Here is a 26,005-nt window from a genome sequence, read left to right on the forward strand (position 1 = left end):
AAGCAGGCTCCCTGCCGAGCCAGGAGCCCGATGTGGGACTCGATCCCAGGACCCCGGGATCATGACCTGAGCCGAAGGCAGATGCCCAACCATCTGAGCCACCCAGGCGCCCTTTTCTGCTGCTTTAAAAAGATTCTCTCTTTATCCTTAAGTTTTGATATTTTACTTATAGTGCATCTTGATGTGGGTCTCTTTGGGTTCATCTTGTTTGTAATTCTCTGGGCTTCCTGGATCTGGATGCCTGTTTTCTTTACCAGGTTAGGGAAGTTTTCAGCCATTTTTCTTCAAATAAGTTTTCTGCCTTATCGCTCTTTCTTCCCCTTTTGGCACCACTGTAATGCAAATGTTATTTGCTTGATGTTGTCCAAAAGTCCCTGAAAAAATATCTTCATTTGCTAAAGAATTCTTTTTACTTTTTGTAACTCTGTTTGGGTGAGTTCCACTTTTCTGTCTTTTAGCTCACCAACTCTGTCTTCTGCTTCATCTAGTTTGCTGTAGAATCCCTCTAGTGTATTTTTCAGTTCCAGTTATTTTATTTTTCAGCACTGCAACTTCTCTTTGGTACTTTCTTATATTTTCTATCTTTGTTGAAGCCCTTGTTGTATTCATTCATTCTTCTCCCAAGTTTAGTGACCATCTTTATGACCAAGATGTTGAACTCTTTATCGGATACATTATTTATCTTTTTTTATTAGGGTTTTTGTTTCAGAGGTTTTATCTTGTTTTTTCATTTGCAACCTGTTCCTCTGTCTCCTCATTTTGTTTGACTCTCTGTGTTTGTTTCTATGTATTAGGCAAAAAGACTGTTTCTCCTAGTCTTGCAGGAGTGTTTTTATATAGGAGATGAAACTATCATTCAATCTTGCCTTGGCTCTTAGTCATCTCTCAAACCTTTGTGATTGTCTAAGTAGCCTGATTTTTCTGGGTAAGTCCCAGTTGTTGAGGGTATGACAAGACCTGTGCATTTTCTAGAGGGAGGGATCTCAGTTGAGATCTCATTGGAAGCTAGACCTTCAGGCAGCAGCTTTAAAAGTATGCAAATATATATAGTCCTATGGGATCACAATCATAGACCTTGCTGGCCTCCAGACCAAGTGATCTGGAGGTGCCCCCTTAGCAACAGTTGCAAAATCTGGGCTCTTGATGAGTTTATGAGCTCCTTTCTAGGAGGTACCAGTGAACTGTAGTGAGGCCACATGAGAGCTCAAAGATAGTATCTCCCAGTCTATGTTCCCTGTGAGCACTTTTGTAACCTCTTGATGTGTGTTAAACTTGAAGACTGCCTCTCAGGCTGAAGCTCCAAGTCAAGTGGATATGCTTTTAACACAGGAAGACTCAGAGTATGTTTCAGTCTCCCCTGTCTGTGCATTGCCCTGGGGGTGGGAGCCTGTCAAGAACTTTCTGCAATTGTTTTGGATTTATAGGGCCCAGAAACTCAATCCTCTTGGCCACCACAACCAGGCACTCAAGGGACACACTCCCCTGTGTGTGTTGCATATCTTGACAGGGAGAGGTCAGGTACTCACCCAGCTGGCTTATGCAGCACTGCAGGGAATGGCCTGTGGGTGTGAGTTGTGAACACTAGGGCTAGCAGGTTAGAGAGAGAGCAAAAATGATGTCTGCCAGTGCCAGTGCTAACAGGGTAAATGGAGAACATCAAAATGACACCCACCAGTATCTTTGTCCCCAGAGAAAGTTCCAACAGGGTCCTGCCCTTCCAGCAGATGCTTTAACATTAGCAGATTAATCTCCTTCACTTATGGTCTAGGCAGTATTCAAACTAATGCTTCTGCACTGGGTCTCAGGATGAGTGAGTCTGCATGTTGAGCCCCTTAAGAGTGGCGTCTCCATTCCCTACAACCCCAAGGGTTTTCAAAACCAGATGTTTTGGGGGCTCATCTTCCCAATGTAGGTCCCAAGAGTTGGGGTGCCTGATGTGGGCCACAAACCTCTTTGTCACCAGGGAGAAGTTCCATATTTGTAGGATCCCTCCCACTGTTGGTTGCAGGGTCATAGGTGGAGTTTCTGCCTCTCCTACCTGTTTCAATGTGATCCTTTTATTCTTTGTTACGGAGGAGCTTGTTTAGGGAGTTTTCAGGTCTTTTTAGAAGTAATTTGCTATATGTAACTGTAGATTTTTTGTGTCTGTGGGAGGAGGCAATTTCAGGATCTTACTGTATAGCCATCTTAGACTGCCAAACTTCCCCATTTTTTTTTATTGTGGTAAAATCTACATAAGATAAAATTTACCATATAACCTCACACTAGTCAGAATGGCTATTATCAAAAAGAGAAGAAGTGTAACAAGTGTTCGCAAGTGTGTGGAGAAAAGGGAACCCTTCTGCACTTGTTGGTGGGAATGTAAATTGGTGCAGCCATTATGGAAAATAGTATGGAGGTTCCTCAGAAAATTAAAAATAGAACTATCATATGATCTAGCAATTCCACTTCTGGGTATTTATCTGAAGAAAATAAAAACACCAATTTGGAAAGATAGTATGCACCCATATGTTCACTGCAGCATTATTTACAATAGCCAAGATATGGAAGCAACCAAGTGTCCATCAGTAGATGAACGGATAAAGAAAATATGATACACATACACACAAACACAAACACACACACAATGCAATATTACTCAACCATAAAAAAAGGTGAATTCTTGCCATTTATGACAACATGGACAGACCTAGAAGGTGTTTACTAAGTGAAATAAGTCAGAGAAAGACAAACATTGTGTGATTTCACTTATATATTGAATCTAAAAACAAAACAGTTGAACAAACAAAACAGAAACAGACTCATAAAGACAGAGAATAAACTGGAAGCTGCTAGAAGGAAGGAGACTTGAAAGATAAGTGACTAGGTGAAAGGGATTAATAGGTACAAAGTTCCAGGTATGAAACAAATAAGTCATGGGGATGTAAAGTACAGCATAGGGAATATAGTCAGTAATATTGTAATAACTATATAAAGTGACAGATGGTCACTAGACATTGTGGTGATCTTTTTGTAATATATATAAATGTCAAATCACTATGTTGTACACCTGAAACTAATATTGTATGTCAACTATACTTCAAAAAAGGGATAAAATATATTGTTTTAACCTATTTGAGTGTACAACTCAGTGGTATTAAGTACATTCACATTGTTATGTAACCATTGCCACTGTTCATCTTTAGAACTTTTCCATAATCACATTCTGAAATTCTGTAGCCATTGAACATTAACTCCCCATTTTTCTTTCCCCCACAATCTTTGGTAATCACTCTTCTACTTTCTTTTTCTATAAATTTTATGACTCTAGGTTCCTCATAGAAGTGGAATCACAGTGTTTTTTCTTTTGTGTTTAGTTTATTTTATTTAGCATGTTTTCAAGGTTCACCAATGTTAAAACATGTATCAGAATTCTATTCCTTTATAAGGTGGAATAATCTTCTATTATATGAATATATTGAAATTTGTTATCCATCCACTTATTGATAGGTTTTTGGATTGTTTCTACTTTTTGGCTATTGTGGCCATTTTTTTTCCTGCTTAGGAATCGTGATTATCCATTTTTCCCCTCCTTACAGTCTATTTGAGTTCTCCATATTCCTTTTTTTAGTTCTACTCCTTCAGAAAATTTTCTGGAAAAGTGCCCTGCAGAGAATAATGAAAGATATATTCCCAGCTACAGCTAGAAAGTAGGGCCATACTTGAAGGGCTTGAACAAGGATTTGAGAGAAGAAGATGATGTTTGTCTGGGGATAGAGTTTTATAAAAGGAAAGAGAAAGAATTTTGCCACTTAGGTAGCTATGTGATCTTGGATAAAATACTTGATCTATCTGAGCCTTGGTTTTTCTCAACTGTAAAATGTAGAAATAATATCCATCTCATAGGTTTATTGCAGGGATTAAATGCTCAGAAGAGGTTAGTAAATAAAATGAAGTTTCTTCATGTGTGTCTTTGTTCTTACATCATGCGTGGTGGTTTTTTACAAATACAGACCAAAGGTTTGGGATAATATAACTTAAAATACAGGTTTTTTACATAATCATTCATGATGCTGGGGAGAGGATAGTAGAAACAGGTAGTCATCTTCCAGAATTGCTGATTATGAGTTCCAAAAAGGGGCCAGTTAAGGAGTCATATGCTATGCATGTTAAGATGCTATAAGGAGAGAGGTAAGCAACGGGTTCACACATGGACTCCACAGAGAAACAATTGCAGGCATTGACTTGCAACTGAGCTTATCACCTGGGAAAGGCAATTTTGTTAGATCCATGGTGATTACCAGCAGGGATTTATTTATTCATTTATGGTTAATGATTCTTTAAAGAACACAGATCAGTTAAAAACTAATAATAATAATAATAATAATAATAACAACTAAAACTAATAACAACTACCATTATTGAGTGCTTACCATGTTCTAGATTCTGTGTTAAGTGCACTACCCATGTCATCTCATATAATCTTCTCTATCATTCTGTGAGGTATGTAGCATGACTAATCCTATTGTATAGATAAAGAAATTAAAGTTTAGAGAGATTAAGTAATTTGTCCAATATTACACACTAGTAAGTGGTGAGGTTGGTATTTGAGCTTGAGCCTTTGACTTAACTGTGCTTTTAACTACTACACAAAAATGAATTTTATCCTTTCTTTTATATCCTGATAATTATGATCCAAGATTCCAATTACATTTACCCAAAACTTATCGAGAACTTTTTCAATTACCTTATCAGGAATTTACTCAGTATAGTCAAGTTATAAAAGGTATAATCAGGAAGGTTAAAATAACTAGACTTATTGTGGTGACCATTTTGTGATCTATACAAATATCAAATCACTATGTTGTATACCTGAAACTAAAACAGTATTGAATGTCGGGTTATTTTTTAATTAAAAAAAGAATCAGTATTTTACTTAATGTTAATTTTCTTTTTGATTAGAAAAACTAATTTAAAGAACTTCCTACATTTCTAAGTATACATCAAAATGATTCAAGGTCGAAGATACTGTGGTTTGAGACTGGAGAAGATGTTATGCTGTCACAAAATATGATATTTTTCAAGTAATATTTTTATTATTAAGAAGTTTTTTCCTCTGGAAACTTGAATACCAGAGCACTAGAGTGAAGACATATTCTTTAATTCATCCTGTATATATTTATTAAACATCTACTAGAGATTATGTACTATAATATTAAGAAAGGCACATTCTTGTCTTCATGGAGATCATAGTCCGGTGGTGAGAATGGACAAGCAAGTACTATAATAAAATACAAAGTCCTGAAAGCACAGGAGGTAGGTCTCAATGAGAAGGTGGAGAAAGGAAAGCTAGGGGAGAGAGAATCTGCTTGAAGCTGAGTTACCTGAGGTTCAAGGGGGAAATTATTAAAAATAGAATAAATAAAATTAAAACTCAAATGACAAACTTGGAAAAAGATTTACAACATATGTGCTATCAAGGGTTGATATTTTTAGTACATAAACCACTTTATAAACAATCTTCAAATCAAATCCCTTAGACTTGAGACTTGAGAGAGGAAGTTTACAAAGCACATTGTCAATGTCCTTGTAGAAGAATAACGAGAACAAGCAGTTCTCAAAAAATTTGCAAATAGACTCAATAACAATAGAAATAGGAATAATAAATTAGTACAAAATTGAGATATATTTTTTCAAATATCAACTTGTTAAAGATTAAAAGATTGATAATAACCAGTACTGAGGCACGGGTAAGGGAAAGGGGCACTACCACTTATTTACTTACAGCTACCAGTTAAGTAGTTTCATTCTTCTTAGAAGATGCTTTGGCAACATGTACTGGAAGTGTTAATTTCTTCTGTCAGAAAAATTTTACTTCGGGGCACCTGGGTGGCTCAGTTGGTTAAGCGACTGCCTTCGGCTCAGGTCATGATCCTGGAATCCCGGAATCGAGTCCCGCATCAGGCTCCCTGCTCAGCAGGGGGCTGCTTCTCCCTCTGACCCTCCCCCGTCTCATGCTCTCTCTGTCTCTCATTCTCTCTCTCAAATAAATGAATAAAATGTTAAAAAAAAAAAAAGAAAAATTTTACTTCTAGTAATTCATTTAAAGGAAAAAAATAATCAGAAGCCTGAGCAAAATTTTGAGTAGGGGATATATCGTAGCAATAGTATTTACATCAGCAAAATAATGGGAAATCATGTTGGTTAATTAATTAGGTATGTCCTTGTGATAGATTGATGTGTTGCCATTAGTATTAGTTTGGAGAAGACTTTTAGAGAAAATATCAGAAAGCAGGTATGATGAATTCCTAAGTGAAAAGAAAGGTTACTGGGGCGCCTGGGTGGCTCAGTCTGTTAGGTGTCTGACTTCGGCTCAGGTCATGACCTCAGGGTCCTGGGATCAACCCCCCTTCAGGCTTTAGGCTCAGCAGGTTGTCTGCTTCTGTCTCTCCCTCTGCCCCTCCCTCTGCTTGTGCTATCTCTCCAATAATAAATAAAATCTTTTAAAAAACTTACAAAATTCATATATATTATGATTTTGTGTATTTAAACATCATAATGTTTGCGGTGGCTCTCTGAATGTGTTAAAACTAAATAAGTTTTTCTTCTTTGTGCTCTTCGTTTTTTCATGTTTTCTGTAATAAACAAGAATATTTTAGTAATTAGGAAGAGATAGATATGATTTTAAAATAATATCTTGGATTTATAAATTGAAATGAACGTATAAGCCAATTTTGCAAGTGCAGGTTTATATATGTAATAAAGTGAATTATAATAATTTAAAACTTTAATATAGCTTTTCCTAATTTCACTAGTTTTCCCTCTCTAATCTATACTTTTTCCAAAGAAAATGCCTTGTAGATGTTTGTTAAGCAATGTTTTCATGTTAAGAAACACAGTAAGCAATGTTCATCTTTCTCCCAATGTAATTATTTTTTTATTGTTCATAAAAAACAACAGTATAATTATATTTTATTTAGTGATCAGAATGAAAGGAAACGTGCTTAATTATAGTAAGGAAATTACTTATAAACAAAGCTTAAAAGATTTTTGTTCTTGAAGTAAACACTAGTTACCAAGGGAAAAAATCTCCATTTTCTATCCTGTCTAAAAATAGGATAGAAAAATTACCTGCTTTAGAAGGCTTAGGTGTTAATCCTCACTGAGGTAGAATCATTTGACTTAGTGACCTCTTGCTATTGCTTATAATTTTGTCATTTTAAAGGCTTGAATAAAGAATATTTTCTTCATTTTTTTGTATCTAGGATAATGAAAAGTATATCATAGAGTAAGGATTATAAAGTTATTGACCCAAATAGAGTCTCTAAATCTATCTCTTGTGTGAAGTCTGAAATGCATTAGTACTCACTGAGGTTTAATAGCTAAGACCATAACTGCTATATTATTTTACATATTTTCCTTAATTTATTAGGTAAACTGTTTTATAATCAAAACTACATTTCAAAAATTATGTTTTAGAACTATCTCTTAAATGTTAAGGAAAAAAAAAATTTTATTGAGTAAAAGGTGACTACAATATCTCTTGGTGCTTTTATGTCCTTTCTTTAGTCTTTCATTTACAACTAAAGAATAACTTACATTCACAATGTTGTGAATGGAATTTAGTGGTTGGCTTCAATAGTTAGGGAAAATTATGAAAACAAGTTAAGTACTGCCCTACCAGGGATTATTGATTTTCTGGTCGTTAAGATTTAGATATCATAGACTTATAAAAGCAAGATCTTTCCAGGTGTTATAGTATATTTTTTATCAATGTTTTGAGGTACCAAATTTTTCTGCTAGTTAAATTAACAATGTGGTGGTGTGGTGGGCAAGTCAACTATGCAGTTAGTATGGCAGACTCTTGGCAAAATCGTGAAGTAAAACAAATACATCTTTGCACCTTTTATCACCTTTTCTTTTGTTGCATTCCCATTCAGATTCTTATCCAGGTTCTTTGGCATGCTCTGCTCTGAGCACCCCAGGCTACTTAAACTTTCCTGTTCTCCAAAGAGAGTAGTGGATTCATGGCATATACTAATCTTCAAAATAAACTTAAAAGTTCAATCTAAGCAACATAATTTCTTAATCCAGTAAAATATGGAATGACAGCTGAGACTGAGAATTTCAGGCACGTTTGACATTTCTCCTGTGTCTTAAATCATAGTGTGTGAGCCTGCCTAATCCGTCTGTGTTGTCCCCTAACGACTAATACAGAACCTTGCTTATTTGGTGTTTTTTATACTTATGGCAGGTGCCATTTGTATACTAAAAGGTCTGGGATCAACACCATAGAATGAATTCTCTTAAACTGGAATTTGGAAGAGGTAATAACCATATTAATGTAGATATTAATTTTATTTCCATGTGAATATAGACTATATATATGTTTGTGTGTATATATAAAGAGTATATATATTTTAAACTGTGCTTCATTTTCTGCAATCAGATATGAGGCAGTGAGATGCAAGTGTAAACTGTCATTGTACATAGGAAAATGAAAAGTACATTTATACAAATTTAGCCCAAGAGTTTATTCTCTTAAAAAAGAAAAAAAGTTTTGAATTTAATTAAAAAAATTAGAGTCTGTGTTCCTGTGGATATGTAATTAATATTATCCTCATTAAGAAAAAATAAATATTACTGAGCCTTTATGCACTCAATTCTATGATTTTAAAGAATCCTAAAATATATTTCTTGCTCTCAGGAGGTTTATAATCTCATTGAGGAGATAGCCTTTCATTTCCTCTCAGGAAACATTAATTGAATGTTTGTTAATGCAAATTAAAAATCCTTTCTCTTGAGGAGTTTATAGGCTAAGAAATAAAACATGTACATTAATGTTATGAAACAAATTCATCAGTGGTAAACTGGCATAATAGAAATTCAAATAAAATGTTATGGGTTTGGAGGCCACATGCATAGGCTAAATGCCAAGTGAGTGGAGTTAATGACACAGAGCTTTAGAGAGAAGAGGAGTAATCACCTAAGTATAGGGCTGTTGAGGAAAATTTCACTTATGAGGTAAGACTTAAATTTTCCTTAAAAGAAAAGAAAAAGCTAAGTGGAGTCTACATTAACTCCAGAAGAAGGACTTGTAAACATGTGGTTCCACACATAGGAGTCTGACCTTTTGCCTTTTTATAAATCAGCATTTTTCAGAGACTTTAACAAATTTTATGTAGGTATATAGAAATATAAAATAATATAATTAAAGAAAAAATATGTAAATAGTTAAATATTGTGGTACATTTTCCTATAGGCTGAAATTTTGAGTGTTGAACATATTTGACTCATCTCATTGTGAGAAAAATAGTTCTTGTGTGCATTATGATAGAATTTTGTTGCAGTGAGTTGCACCCTGAGTATTGAGTATAAGGAGGTGACAGTGCCTTGTGAGATTCAAACCTTAAAGCCAACACTTAATACATAAAGATATGAAACATTGCTTTAAAGGAACCAAATGGATCCCAAGCCTAAAAAAGTTTATTAAAACCAATCTGAGTATTAACATTGCTAAAGAAGAAGGGGAAATAGTTGGCAGCTAGGAGAACATGAACAAAGGAAGACCACTGAGGCAAATGTTGATAGTTCCATTCAGTTCAGTATACAGGCAATTGAATGATTCACCTATCCAACACCCCCAGTGACCTACCTAGATATAGAGGGGATATCTTTACACAATCACGTTTTTGAATCTTAAAGCTAACTCATCTAGGTTTGGTGCTGTGCTTGTTAAACAAACTTCTCATTACAATTTGGCTTTTCATGGTGATGTACTGGAGACAGTACCTCAGTAGCTATGTATTATATACTAACAGATCTTAGCAAGCAAACAGAATTATATTTCTAAGGGTGCAAGTTTAAGAGAAATACTCAAAACTTGACACATTTACTAAGGTAATGCCAATCTTTGAGGACTTTTGAGAGACAGCTGGCTTTTCCAGGTGACACCTTCTTTCCTTTTATTACTCACCTTTCCTACATTCTCCAATAATTTTGTTTAGAACACATGTGACTTTGAGACACATCCTTTGTGACCTGATATTACAGCTGCTTAGTGTAAATAAACAAGTCAAATCTGGGGGTCAGGGAAACCAATAGTTTGAACTTAGAAATTAACCATGAAAATCTTCACAAGAGTTCAGACCCCTCAACTCCCATTAAACTTGTATTTACAACTCATATGTTTGTACTATTCTTATCTGTACAGTTTTTTCCCCCCAAATATACTTCACGATGCCTAAGGCCAGACCCATCTTTTACTTCTCATAGACTTCATGGTGTTAAAGCAGCACACCATAAAATGAATGAAATTCAAAAACTACAGCAGATTGTTAAAAAAAAAAATAGAAGACTAAAAGGAGTAGAGCCTTTCTGTTTCTGTGTATACTTTTTTATAGGAAGGAATTTATGTTAGAAGGAAAAGGAAAATCAAACATGGTAAGGGCAAAGACCTTAACAGAGAAACATGGAAATAAAACAACTGTTTTGTTTATGACTGTGACCAGAATAATTCAGATTTTTCTTTGATCTGAGTTTGCTACTTCACTTAATTAATTTGAAACAGGATTTAAAACCTTCTTAACCCAATTTGAAACTTTAAAGTAACCATCAGTCAACAGAAAATAAATCTGCAGAATTTCTCTTTATCCAGATAATTGTTCTGGTTTAAAATTGCTGAATGTTAATGATATTGAGATGGCTTATTTCAAAAATCTTAGTATGTCAACGCTAAATACTTTTTTGTATTTCTGTATTCAAAGTCACTGTGGCTTTTACCCTAGATTTCAATAATCTGTTTAAATTTCCATGTGTTTATACGTGAAAAGGATTGAATGTGAAATTGTCACTAAGCAAAAATATTTGTGTATGTGAATATGATGTAGCAATTACTTTTTGTCCTCAAAGTAATAACAGTAAGATATCCGGAGTTCAATAAAATGGAGACTGAATAAATATTGTAACTTTCAAATACAGAGAAATTAAGAATCCTAAGGTCAGTTGAGTGGAAAAAAGATTGTTTTTCTTCCTTCCTTATTTCCTGTTTCTGAAGTCTTCTGTGCCACAGACTGAAATTGCATACCTGTAATCAGCATTTATTTTGACTGTTATTTACAAAGTGGCTTTTGTTGCTAAGGTTTTATTTATACTGTTTTATTTGTTCTTATATACCCAACAGTGATTGCTTTTGGAGGGAAAGAGAGGAGTAGTGCTGTGATTTTTAAATTTAAAATTGATGTTTTGTGTTTAGCTTCATTTTCATCACTTAGGAGATATAATTTTGGGGAAAGTCCTCCTTGGCCATCCTCTCCAACTAAAATCCCAGTGATAATAACTTTTCGCAATTTAATGTGCTCCCTTGAGGACTTTTAAGTACATATTTAAAGCCATTTATGTTTAATTTTAATTTTTTAAAAGATTTATTTATTTATTTGAGAGAGAGAGGATGTGAGCAGCGGGAAGGGCAGAGTAGAGGGAGAGGGAAAGAATCTCAAGCAGACTCCCCACAGAGCACAGAGCCTGATGTGGGGCTCGATCTCATGACCTTGAGATCATGACTTGAGTCAACATCAAAAGTCGGATACTTGACCAACTGAGCTATCCAGGTGCCCCTAAAACTAACTTTATGTTTAGCAAAACATTTATTAACATTTAGAGTTTTCCCAGTATTTTGCTATTATAAATACTGTTGCCATTAATGTCATTGCCCTTATATCTTTGTGCTCTCATTCATTAGAATATTTTTATAGAATAGTTTCCAATAATAAAATTTAAAAAATTATTATGGCTCTATTTATAGTCAGGCTTATGGAACACTCTTTCATTAAATTGAAAAAAAAAAAAAAAGAGCTTCTTTAGAGGCTAACTCCTGCCTTCCCCCACCCACAAGCACTAAAGAGAACTAGAATTTAACAGAACAAATATTTGGTGACAGCAAATATCATGGCTGCCATTTACCATATTTCCCTTGTTTGAGTCATCTTTGAAACTGTTCTTCTATTTGCCACAAGAGCACCAGTTTTGAAACAACCATCTCCAAATAGGTGTATTTTAGTGGTCTGAAAAATGACAATTAGACTTCATTCTTTCACTGATTCTATAAATATTTTCAAGTACATATTAAGTCAGGGAACTATATTAAGTGTAATATGAAAATGAATCATACACAAATTTTTGTTTTAAGGAGCTTAATAATTGAGAATGAGACAAAATAAGGCCATACATAACTCTAAAAGAAAGCGCAAATGCTTCGGAGAAGTCAGGAAGGAAAGTTGAGAATTCAAGAGCTGAGAGAGAGGTAAGACCAAAAGCATGTGATCAGGGAAGGCTTCATGGGTGATGTGTTTTCCTAAACTTTGATCAGTAGGTAAGATCTGGATCTATGGAATGAAGGAAAAAGCATGCGTTTCAACGACAGCAACAGCAGTTGTTAAGTACTATGTTGTAGGTAGGCACTGAGTGAATTAAGCACTATATATATTTAATTCCTCTACTCCTCAGAGAACACTACGTAGATAGGTACTCTTGTTATCTCCACTGTACTAATAAGGAAATGGAGGTCCATGTAAGTATTATAACTTGTAAAATATGCCACAGTTAAAAATGACAACACCGAGATCTGAACCAGGATCTGTACTTAGAGGGACAAGCAAAGCTAAAGGCTTTCAAGTACAGAATGATTATTGGGAATGGTGAGCCACTGGATGTAATAGAGTAGCAGACAACTAATAGAGAAGACTGTTAAGGTTGGAAAGGTCTGTCAGCGTGAGACCATAGAGGTCATAAAATGCTAGAGTAGGACATTTGTAAAGAGTTTTTGACTAGGTAATAACAGTAATTTTAGATACGTTGAAAATAATAATAAAGACTAAAAGAAGTTGCTGGATTTGGTAACTACCAAATTTGGTCATTAACATATCAATTACATTTATTTAGTAATTACCCTCTGCCAGGATTGTGAGGCAAATGTTGCCAAAATTGAGAATAATGAGGGTAGAGAAATGGCCACTGGATATGGTAAGGGGAAAGGAACTTGTTATATTCTATTATGTACTTTACCCCTAACTTTAGTTTATCAACTTTCTCAGTGATTCATTGATTCTTCTTTCCCCTTTCTTGATCTTTTCTATTGGTGGACTATGCTAATTGCCTTATACGTATTTTCTTATTTAACCTTACAAACACTTTTATGAGGTAGATAACATTATTAACTGTATTTTGCAGAGGAGAAAACTGAGGCTAGGAGCTTAAGCAACTTGTTCATGGTCACTAATTGGTGAATTAAAGATTTAATCAAAGTTTGTCTGACTCCCAAGCCGGTATAGTATAAAATTTGTGTCATATCCCGAATTAAAAAAAAAAATTCTTCTGTGTCTACATAGTTATCTGAAGTGTCTGCATTGCCATCTTCAGGTCTTGAAAACTCTACTCAGTTATGTATATACTTCTGATTGTTTCATAATCTTATATCATTTTTTCTTTACTTTCTTGTCTTTTTTGGGGGGAGAAAGGGAATACTAAAACAAGCCAGCTTTCTTAGAATAAGAGCAAAGATTTATTCAGCAATTACTCTGTGCCAGGCACTATTTTAACTGCCTCACATATATTAATCACAAATAATTCTTGCAACAACCCTAGGAGGATATTCATTATTTTACATATAAAGAATGAGGCAGAGAGTACATAGAGAACCCAAGGTTATAGAAACAGGATTTGAACTTCATAGTCTGTTTCTATAGCATGTGCTTTTAACCACAAACCTATGTGTCCTTTAGACAAATAAAGGGTGAGCTATAAGCTGTTCTAATTTTTTTCAGTGTTTTTTTTTGTTGTTGTTGTTGTTAAAAATTGTATTTAGGGCCACCTGGGTGGCTCAGTCAGTTAAGCACCCAACTCTTGGTTTCAGTTCAGGTCATGATGTAATGGGTTGTGTGACAGTTCCCTGTCAGGCTCCACGCTCAGCGGGGAGTCTGCTTAAAGATTTTCTCCCTTGGGGCACCTGGGTGGCTCTGTCATTAAGCGTCTGCCTCCGGTTCAGGTCATGATCCCAGGGTCCTGGGATCAAGCCCCGCATCGGGCTCCCTGCTCCGCAGGAAGCCTGCTTCTCCCTCTCCCACTCCCTCTGCTTGTGTTCCCTCTCTCACTGTCTCTTTCTCTGTCAAATAAATAAATAAAATCTTAAAAAAAAAAAAAGATTTTCTCCCTCTGCCTCTCCCCCACTCACACCTGCACACACACACTCTCTCTTTCTCTTTAAAATAAAATAAATTTATTTATTTATTAAAATTTAAATTCCATTAATTAACATATAGTGTATTATTTGTTTCAGAGGTAGAATTCAGTAATTCGTCAGTTGTATATAACACCCAGTGCTCATTACATCATGCGCCCTCCTTAATGCCCATCACCCTTTTACCCTATCCCTTCACTGTCCAGCAACCCTCCAGCAACCCTGTTTGTTTCTTATGGTTAAGAGTATCTTATGGTTTATCTCCCTCTCTGATTATGTCTTGTTTTATTTTTCCCTCCCTTCCTCTAAACTCTGTTTTGTTTTTTTTTTTTTTAAGATTTTATTTATTTATTTGACAGAGAGAGAGAGACAGCGAGAATGGGAACACAAGCAGGGTGAGTGGGAGAGGGAGAATCAGGCTTCCCACAGAGCAGGGAGCCCGATGCGGGGCTTGATCCCAGGACCCTGGGATCATGACCTGAACTGAAGGCAGATGCTTAACACCTGAGCCACCCAGGTGCCCTAAACTCTGTTTTGTTTCTTAAATTCCACGTAGGAGTGAAATCATATAATTGTCTTTCTCTGATTGACTTATTTTGCTTAGGATAATACACTCTAGTTCTATCCACATTGTTGCAAATGGCAAGATTTCATTTTTTTGATAACTGAGTAGTATTCCATTATATATTATATATTATATAATTTATATATATATACATATATATATACACACACACACACATATATCACATCTTTTTTATACATTATCGGTTGGTGGACATCTGGGCTCTTTCCATAGTTTGGTGATTGTGGACATTGCTGCTATAAACATTGGGGTGCAGGTGCCCCTTCAGATCACTACATTTGTATCTTTGGGGTAAATACCTAGTAGTGCTGGGTTGTAGGGTAGCTCTATTTTCAAAGTTTTGAGGAACCTCCATACTGTTTTCTAGAGTGGCTGCACCAGCTTACATTCCCACCAACAGTGTAAGAAGTTTCCCTTTTCTCCACATCCTCACCAACATCTGTCGTTTCCTGAGTGGTTACTTTTAGCTATTCTGCCCTGTGTCAGGTGGTATCTCATTGTGGCTTTGATTTGTATTACCTTGATGCTGAGTGATGTTGAGCATTTTTTCATGTGTCTGTTGGCCATTTGTATGTCTTTAGCGGAATGTCTGTTCATGTCTACTGCCCATTTCTTGATTAGATTATTTGTTCTTTGGGTGTTGAGTTTGATAAATTCTTTATAGATTTTGGATACTAGCCCTTTATCTGATAAGACATTTGCAGGTATCTTCTCCCATTCTGTCAGTTGTCTTTTAGTTTTGTCGACCATTTCCTTTGCTGTGCAAAAGCATTTTATCTTGATGAAGCCCCAATAGTTCATTTTTGCCCTTGCTTCCCTTGCCTTTGGAGATGTGTCTAGCAAGAAGTTGCTGAGACCAAGATCGAAGAGGTTGCTGCCTGTGTTCTCCTCTAGGATTTTGATCAATTCCTGTCTCAAATTGAGGTCTTTCATCTATTTTGAGTCTTATTTTTGTGTGTGGTGTAAGGAAATGGTCCAGTTTCAGTCTTCTGCATGTGGCTGTCCAATTTACCCAACACCATTTGTTGAAGAGTCTCTCTTTTTTCCATTGAACATTCTTTCCTGCTTTGTCGGAGATTAGTTGACCATAGAGTTGAAAGTCCATTTCTGGGCTCTCTATTGTGTTCCATTGATCTATGTGTCTGTTTTTGTGCCAGTACCATACTGTCTTGATGATTACAGCTTTATAATATACCTTGAAGTCTGGAATTGTGATGCCACCAGCTTTGGTTTTCTTTTTCAACATGCCTTTGTCTATTCAGAGTCTTTTCTGGTTCCATACAAATTTCAGGATTATTTGTTCCAGCTCTGTGAAAAAAGTTGATGGTATTTTGATAGGGATTGCCTTGAATGTATAGATTGCTCTAGGTAGTATAGACATTTTAACAGTATTTGTTCTTACAATCCATGAGCATGGAACGTTTTTCCATTTCTTTGTGTCTTCTTCAATTTCTTTCATGAGTGTTCTATAGTTTCTGAGTACAGATCCTTTGCCTCTTTGGTTAGGTTTATTCCTAGGTATCTTAAGGTTTTTGGTGTAAAATAAATAAATCTTTAAAAAAAATCATATTTATTTATGGCCTTTGACCCAGTCTACATTGAAATTAAAGAGGACAGTCTGTCTTCAATTTTTTGTAACTGTCCCTTTATATACAATTTTAGTGTTACCAAAATTACATTTTAATAATGGGTAAATCTATTAGAAAATTTCACTCAAAAGATTCTTATTTTATTGATTTTTTTAAACAGTGAAATCTTTTAAAGATCAAGCACATTGTGAATTTTTATTTATGTTTCCCCCCCCATTTACTTAGGCCTGGAATGAATGATGCTTGGAGAGAATAAGTTTACAAACACACAAAATTTGTCTTTACATATAGTATTTTCACTTCTCCTGAGTGGTTTCATGGTTAAAGTTATATTTAATAACCATTTGAAAGATTTCCTAAGGCCACAAAAATCCAACTTTCTGTTTGTATGTTTGTGTGTCATATTTTGGAAGAGTGCAATAGCATTGAACTGGGTGAATGATTCTTCCTCTCTAGATTCCTTTATTCTATAGATGTCACAGAGAAAAAATAAAGACTAATTTCCTATTTATAATTGTATTTTTAAATTGAAGTATAGTTGCCATAAAATGTTATATTAGTTTCATGGGGAACAACACAGTGATTTGACAATTCTATGTGTTACACAATGCTCACCATGGTAAGTGTAGTTACCATCTGTCACCACACAAGGTTATTATGGTACTATCGACTATATTCCCTATGTTGCATTGGTTTTTATTTATTTTTTTTAATTTTTATTTTTTCCTATGCTGCAGTGGTTTTTATTTATTTTTTTAATTTTAATTTTTTCCTATGCTGCACTGGTTCTTAATTAGTTAGCTTTGCCATATTTTAGTACCATTTAATTCCAAGGTTATTGTTTTGCTTTACAATCATTGGATATATTCCTTAGGAACTGGTGTATATCTTTGTGTATATGTATAGAAACAGGGAAGCTTATTTTTTCTAGGTTTTTGTTATTGTTGTTAGAAAATGTATAAACAAAACTGTATTTTGTTTAATTATCCTTAATTTCAGCTTTTGTCTTAATGAATGCCCAGTTTTCCATTATTTTGATATTAACATATCAAGACTATTATTCTACATAAAGTTTATGTGATAATACCCAGTTCTGGCAAGGCAATGAGGAAATAAGATATTTTTGTTGGAGGGCACCTGGGTGGCTCAGTTGGTTAAGCGACTGCCTTCGGCTCAGGTCATGATCCTGGAGTCCCTGGATCGAGTCCCGCATCGGGCTCCCTGCTCGGCGGGGAGCCTGCTTCTCCCTCTGACCCTCCCCCCTTTCATGTGCTCTCTGTCTCTCTCATTCTCTCTGTCTCAGATAAATAAATAAAATCTTTAAAAAAAAAAAAGATATTTTTGTTGGAGAATGTAAATGGATATAATCCTTATGGAAGGTATTTTGGCATTTTTTTTTAAAGATTTTATTTATTTATTTGATAGAGAGAGAATGAAGAGAGAGAACACATGAGAGGGGATAGGGTCAGAGGACGAAGCAGGCTCCCCACCGAGCAGGGAGCCTGATGCGGGAGTCGATCCGGGGACTCCAGGATCATGACCTGAGCCGAAGGCAGTCACTTAACCAACTGAGCCACCCAGGCGCCCTATTTTGGCATTTTTTATCCAAAATTTCAAAAATGTTTATATTCTTTGATACAGTAAGTTTACTTACTGTAATTTATCTTAAGGAAATAGAGGATATGTATAAGGCTGTTTCCAGAAAGATGCTTATTATGTTATTATTTATAATATTTAAAAATGGGAAAAAAATCTGAAATGTCTAAGAATAGGGATTTGTTAAATGAAGTATGGTACCTTTATTTGATAGAATACCATTTAGCCATTAAACATTGTTATAGAAAAAAATTTTTCATTTTTTTCATATAACATTGAAGTTGGTGTGAGAGCTGATTTGCCAGAAACAGTCTGTTCCAGCATTAACCCAAAAGAAATAGTGTGAAAGTAAACAGTCACATGCATTTATAATAATAAATGATATGCAAAGCGCATCAATAATTTTTTTTTAGAGAGAGAGAGTGAGAATGAGTGGGGGAGGGGCAAAGGGTGAGGGAGAGAATCTTAAGCAGGCTCCACACCCAATGAGGAGCCCGCTGTGGGGCTCCATCTCATGACCCTGAGATCATGACATGAGCCAAAATCAAGAGTTGGATGCTTAACTGACTGAGCCACCCAGGCACCCCTCCCCTCAAGAATGATTTTTAAAGTATAGATAATCTAATAGAAAGAGATTTGAAAATTTGCATTAAAGTAGAGCAGAAATATGAGTAAAACATTAGGAAAACAAATTTGAGACACAATTTTAGTGGAAAGAGGGAGCACATGGGAAACAAGAGTAGTTGTTCAACTTTAAAATGCTTCTCAGTAACTTTTTCCTATTTTTTATTAGAAAAAACTTGAACTCTGGTGTATATATTTGTAAAATGAGTCATATTGGGGGCTGTCTTTTAAACTTCACTATTTCATCTATTTTTTCAGTGTATATTTACATAGTTGTAATTGTACCACATAAATATATTCAGGGTCTTGTTTTTCATTTAATATTCCATGATCTACATTTTCCTCTGTCATTAACAAGTCTTTCATTCATAATATTCATGGTTACATGGCATTTAATTTTTGTTATATGATAATTTAACTTTTTTCTTATATTCCCTGTTTTTTCTTCTTCTATTATAATGTGGCACCAAACATCTTTGTGCATAAACCTTAATCTGCATTTTTTACTTTGGACAAATTCTCTAAACTGGATATACTGGAAAAGATTAAATATTTTTAGGGTCTTAATACACTTTGCCAAGTTACTTTGAAAAGATGAACCAATTAACACTTTTTCAAGCAGTGGTATTTAAACAAAGTGAATTACTTAAGTTTTTCAGAGGTATTCTTTGAAATAAGTTATCTAAATAAAAATAAAAAATAGATGCTTTATGATAAAAATAAACTTTAATATAAACAACTTGATTCTTATGGATATGTTTCTGAAGTATTTACTATGTTTCACAACGATATATCAAAAATATATGAAACAATATTAAAATGGAAGTTATTTTAATTAATGAAGATAAAGTATATTACTACAAAGATATAACTAAAAGACAGTGATTTTATTGTGGAAAATGTGAAACTATGAGACAGGAATTCTGAATTCTGGCCTTGGTTCTGCTATTAACTGACCTTGGACAAGCCACTTTACTTCTCTAAATTTCAGTTACCTTATCTGGAAAATGAGGGCCTTGGATCACATGGTCCCTGAAAGGTGAAAAATAGAAGGTAAATATGTGTTAATTGTTGTAAAGCTCTTGCTGTTTGTAAGATGCTGATCCTTTATTATTTGGTATAGTCTGATACTCAACAAATCATTAACTACATAAAGTTACTTTTGATTTATGCTTTTCACTATTTTGGTTCTTTCTTCATTCAGACCAAGGGGTTCCTTTGTCTTCATCCCTTTTATCAAACCTTTGTTAGAGAGATTTCTTAGGGAAAATGTAGAAGCATTGTGTCTTACTATTACAAGAATACCTTTATAACACTGCTAAGAGTAGAACATTGTATGAATAATTTTTTTCACAGAGCAATGGTCATCTAAAAAATGGGTATCTATTAGTTTTAAGTGGTTAGTCCATGCTAAATTATTAAGTGGGTCAAGTAATGAATTATAAATACATAACTTTTCCAGTTAAATAATTTTGTCAACTAGATGGTAGAGAAATTAAAAGCTTTTTTTCCAGATTTTATATTTTTATTGCAGCGATTAAGTGTGTTGGCAAGAAAACACTGAAGAAAATTAGATTATATATACTAATTAATAATGGCCATGAAAACAAAGTTTATATCCATGTTATGACAAAATATGTAAAAGAAAAGCTCAATGTTCTGTTTATTTCTTGTTTATTTAGTTATAGTAACTTTGTAATGCACATCATGAGAAGACACAGAAGGAAAATAAAATGAGTCTTTTCACAATTTTCTATTTTATAAAAACCAGACATATACACATAGAAAAAGATAAATAACAATACAACAGAGCATGTGATGAAAGTATATTGATTGTCAAAATGAAATCTGTAATAACAGAGGAGGTTAGGAACCAATCTTATATTTCTTTCTCCTTCATTTTTCACATTCAATCCCTTAATCTTATCCCTTTTAACTAAAAAGCATATCTAGAATCTATCAATTTCTTTCCATTTCTACTGCTACCACTTTTTTCCAGGCCATCATTATCCCCTGCCCCAAATTATATAACTTGTTTTTCTTCCTCCAGTTTTGTTTTACACACTTGTTTCTATGCCATAGCCAGGGTAATGTAAGACTACAAGAGTGGTTATGTTTGATGGCTTCTCATTCCCCTAAGGATAAAGCTCAATGGCTTCTAAGTTCTAAGGCTTCCCGTGCTTGGACTTTGGCTCATTCTTCTAGCCTTATCTCTCCCTTCTGTCCCACTTACCCTTCATGGTCCAACCACCTGTATTTACCATTCCTTGAATGTGACCTGCTTCTCAGTTTCAATAGTACTTGCTTAAGGAGATACTTTCTGATCTCTAGAGTAGGGTCGGATGCCCTGTTACTGTTCTTATATGGCCTCCTAATTCTTCTGTTTTAACAAAACATGTTTAAAACTTGTTTAATTATCTGCTTTTGTGATGGCATATTTTGTGTTGTCATGACACCTATACAGTGTCTGACACATAGAAGGTGTTTGATGTTTTATACATTAAAGAATGAATATAAATGGGAGATGATGTAATTTAGGAGGATCTTATTGAGAAGATAGATCTTCAAGAATGAGTTCCTATTTTGATGACAAGAGAGGAAATACTGCACAGATAAATCATGTTTCCCTACATATAATTTTCATCCAGGTGTGTGATTGTATACATACAGCCAAAATCCCAAATTCTTTGTCTAGACTTGTGCAGTTAGAGGAAGTAACTTCTCTAAAGGGATAGTGTGGATCAGGCTATTAAAGAAGCCTAATTTCTTTATTTTTTACCAAAAACTGTATATTTTTAGGTGTGATAACTGTTTTCCCCAGATATATTGAGCTATAATTGACATATAGCATTGTGTAAGTTTGAGGTATACAACTTGCTATATATAAGTATCAAATCAACATAATAATTATCACCATGGTACAACTTTCAAGTATGTAATACTGTATTATGAACAATAATCACTATGCTATACATTAGATTCCCAGGACTTATTTATCTTCCAATTGGAATTTTCTACTCTTTGACCAACATCTCCCCTATCCTCCCAATCCCCCCACCTTTTCCTCCACCCTCCAGCTTCCTAAAGAAGCCCAGTCTTTAAGATTCATTTTGACTAGTCTCCACAATAATACATATTATGCTCATCAAATGTCATGAGTGGGAGAAGGGAAATTAAACTGAGTTATTATTAGTCTACATTTATCTAAAACATTTTCTGTAAGCACTTAAGCTATCATTAAATTTCATTTAGTTTGTTTCACAGGCATATAAACAAATTTTCGTAGGTATATAAATAAAGTGTTCATTAACTCAGGCTATACATAATGTGAAGGCTGTTTTAGGATAATAATACATTGTACTTGGTGTCTTAATTTTGAATTCAGTTAAATTGATTATAATTTAACTTATTTTTTGTTTTATTTCTAAAACACAATCTTTTGTCACTTGGTAAAGAAAATATTTCCATATTACACTGTATGTTATCTAACTGGAATTTAATATTTAGAGCCCCCCCAAAGAAAATATTTCCATTTATAATTTTAGAGGATATTGTTTCTTTGTTATCAGACTACTTTTCCAATCTTAAATTTCATGATTCCACTATGTTGTGGTGAAAGAAAACATTATAAGAACCTTGCTAAACACAAATAAGATGCAGTGAAAAATCACAATAAAAATGCCAATAGCTTACATAGGTTTCATTCCTATGTTTAACAATGCAGTTTTGGAATTTGACAATAACACATTGTATATGTGAAACTCCTTAGAAGAAGATGTTAAAATATAAAAGATATTTTGATTTGAAGCATGTTGGTCTAAAGAACATGAAATAAAAATGAAGTTCTTGAGGGACCCCTGGGTGGTGGTCAGTTAAGCGTCTAACTCTTGGTTTTGGCTCAGGTTGTGATCTTAGGGCTGTGAGATCGAGACCTATGTTGGGCTCCTCGCTTGGCATGGAGCCTACCTAACAGACTCTCTCTCTCCCTCTGTGCACCACCCCAGCTCTCTCTCTCTCTCTCCGATAAATAAGTAAATCTTTAAAAAAATGAAGTTCTTGAGAATTAAAAGTGAATATGCATTTACCTATTTGTCAACTGTTAAACACAGTTTTCAAAGATTGCCAGCATAAAAATTCTTCATTTTTAAGGACTTCTAATTTTGATGGGTTGGATGAATAATGATACATATGGTTTGGAGGGAAGTTTCCTTTAAAAGAGAGTACAATTTGCTTATTAAATCATTATACTAAAGCTTAGTCATTTATGAAGAAAACTGACTAATAGTTAAGAATTGATATTTTAACATGGCATTTGCAGCAGACACACTGGATACTTAATTAAGTAGAATATTGCTTATTTTTTAAAGGATTGACAAAATCAAACTCTTTTTGGCAAGTGAAATTTTTATAGTAGCAGAAGTGGGAAACCTAAAGGATGTGGCTCATTCTCTGTTTGGATGATGCAGAATTGCTCCAAGCAGTAAGCTTACTGTTTTCAGACAGCATTAGCAGCTTCAGCAAATACAACTGTGTCATCGTCCCTTAATACGGGGTGTTTGTAACTGCAAAGGGGAGACGATAAACAATATATGTGATCTGATATCTTCTTGATGGCTTAAACTGATACTGATGGACAGATCTGCTCTTTGATGTTGTCTTCACTAGCCCTGAAGATGCTGAGACATAGAGATGGCTGTGATTATCTTTTATAAGACAGGAAATGCAATCTTTAGGGGTTTCTGGAAATAGGAAGGTCATGCAGTCTGGAACCTGTGAGCCTTTTCAATCTCTAAGTCATCAGGTATGACTTCATGAATTATGATGATACTATTAGATTGTAGAGTTATTGCTTTTTCTAGCTCTTAGTCATGTAGAATGTATTAATCAATGTAATTGTTTATTATTATCAGATTTTTCTTAGGATATTTGAACAAGTGATATTTATAGTAATAGATACCAGCTGAACAATATGAATTTTAGAAATGCATATGTGTGTGTGTTTGAGTTCATGTTTACTTGAGCTTTCTTTTTTTTGGGAAGTAGGGAGTAAGGAAAGATTCTTTTTTGTGATTAAAAGCAAGGTTTGGGGCTCTCCAGATTTTTCCAGATTAAGCCTGAATACAGCCAAACTGCCATCTCTTATTTCAAATGATAAAAATTGCATAATTTGTTCAAACTGATAAGGATACCTCGTAGCAAGCTGCTTATAGATAGTGACATATTAAAAAAATTTTTATCTGGAATTTCATAAGCACAGAAATAGATGTTGCTACCATTGTAGGGTGCAACCACACAGCAGTACAAGTTTGATGAGTGGAATCATGTTTAACAGCATCTGAGCTATAAGCTGATTTCCTGAAATTTGTGTTTCAGTATCTGAACTGTTTTAAAAGGCATAAATTTAAATTATTTCTCCAATCTATAGAGATAATGATGCTCTTGGTCCTCTTAATGTAGATATCTGCTTACGGCATTGCTTATAGCTAAAAGCAGATGAGAAATCTGTTTTTTGTTTTTGCTTTTGTTTTTTACAAAGAATGCTTGTGACATTTAAGCTTGTTTAAGATTTTTTGATCCAGAGATACTCCGCATTAGCTTACTTTCATTTTCAAAATGAAAAGACTTGACTACGTTAAACATGTTAATTACAAAGAGTAAAGAATCATCACAGCAAAGAAACTGGATTTATATTTCCACTTTATCCTGAAGCTCTGCTATTTATTTTAAACTATTTTATCAAGTTATAATGCATTTAACTTTATTTTGTTATAGCATTCATTCAGAATGACATAGTAGGGCAAGAAAATGTGCCTGTGTTTGACATTCCAATTTTGAAGAAAAGATTTTTTTTTAATTATGCATATTTCTTTCTTAATTTTAGAGAACTTATTAGATATTTGACCAGGTATTCCATATTAAATGAGCAAAAAAAGGTTGAATGTTGCAGCATTTCTCGTCAGAAAGATTGTTTTGTCTTCATGATTCTGTAGTATAGTTAGGACTTAGTGCCTCATCAGGGTGATGCTATAGTAATAAAAATGAATATGTTTAGCAGAAGACAGAATTTAGAGTCTAAAACAATGATTTAATTCAGTTAAGGGGTTAGTTTCTCCTTTTTAATTAAAAAGACATTAAAAATTATACCTACTGATATTGGCTATAATTTATATGTTATTCAGGCTACTTAGCCAGCTTATATTCTTATTAGTAGGGAAGATTGCCATATTCTTAAGCTTGATTAGTTTTGGAATTATTTGAATATACCTTTTAGTTGCAACAAAACCTGTTTAATCTGTTAGAATTTATTTCCAGTATTTGCATGTATTAGTCGCTATGAGTACATTCTGTTTCTTGGCATTGCTTTGGGATTCCTCTAGGTATTGGTTTTACAGCATTCTGCTATTTTTCACTGTATTTATGGCCTTTCAAAGGAACCAAACCATAAAGATTTTTGATAACTTTCCTTTAGTGGCACTTAAAGGATATCTCAATAATTTTGTAAGGTGAAAAAATTACTGCCTTAGAGTTGTCATTTCTTTTACAAATTGGAGAAAAATTTCTTTCTGTTGCTATGTCAAAATGCATTACCTTAAAAAGTAAAGATTGTTCAGAATGTCACAGACAGTTAAATTTAATGTCAACCTTTTTCCCTTTGTGGCAAGATGATCTTGACCTTTTGAATGGAACTGATTGTAAATCTGCCCAGTAATGATTGGTCATCTGCTTTTTACAATGGCTGCCTCTGTCTTTGCTATTTTACACAGCATTTCATTTTACATGATGAAGGTTTCTAAAGCTAAGCTGTCTCTAAGTAACTATTTGAGTATTGTTCAGTTTGGTCAGCAGTATGTGGAAGCTGATTATTTGCACAATACTGTGTTTGGTGTTGTGAGAAATAAAGAAAAGAAAAAGTTGTTTCTTGCTTTCAAGGAGATTATGAGAAAATGTACACAATGAACCATGTTTACGTTTTGAATTGACTTTTCAAAGATGGCATGTACAATCAGTTTTAACTTCATATAAACTGATGAATCCTTGGATACGTTACATATAACTCTTTTTCTTTTCATGTAAATTTCTTGGAATTAGAGCAATAAAAGATTGGGTCAAAGTGTATAAATAAGCATTTCATAATTTTGGCAACTGCATTAAATTCTTTTATAATATGTAATTTGTTGTACCAAGGCATTATAAACTGTGAATCAGTAAAATAATTTTGTATGTTTTATAGGCCATAGTTGGCAATTGATGTGGAGAGTAAGGTGGATCTAGTCCGTTGGTAGGAAACAGAAGCAGGGACCTCAAGAATTAGCTCAAAACAGAGATGCGACCAGTCCAATCTAATTCTATTATGGAAGGGGGCTTTGACTTCATAGAGATTAAATTTTGGAAATAAAG

The 26,005-nt window shown here is 34.2% G+C and overlaps 1 protein-coding gene across 2 annotated transcripts in view; it reads left to right on the forward strand.

Annotated features, from left to right (window-relative positions):
* SLC4A10 (solute carrier family 4 member 10) overlaps positions 1–26,005 on the forward strand; it is a 306,787-nt gene that overhangs the window by 60,338 nt on the left and 220,444 nt on the right. The window contains exon 1 of one of the 2 annotated variants that reach the window (XM_045868751.2): positions 23,328–23,408. The exons of the other annotated variant lie outside the window; for it this stretch is intronic. Coding sequence (XP_045724707.1) covers positions 23,328–23,408 — 81 coding nt within the window. Of the gene's footprint in view, positions 1–23,327; positions 23,409–26,005 lie in introns of those variants that run through there. 2 annotated transcript variants of the gene reach the window in all.

This window comes from Mirounga angustirostris, unplaced genomic scaffold, assembly GCF_029215605.1.
Source record: "Mirounga angustirostris isolate CCGP_5_RB_7025 unplaced genomic scaffold, mMirAng1.0.hap1 SCAF_3, whole genome shotgun sequence".
Classification (NCBI taxonomy): domain Eukaryota; kingdom Metazoa; phylum Chordata; class Mammalia; order Carnivora; family Phocidae; genus Mirounga; species Mirounga angustirostris.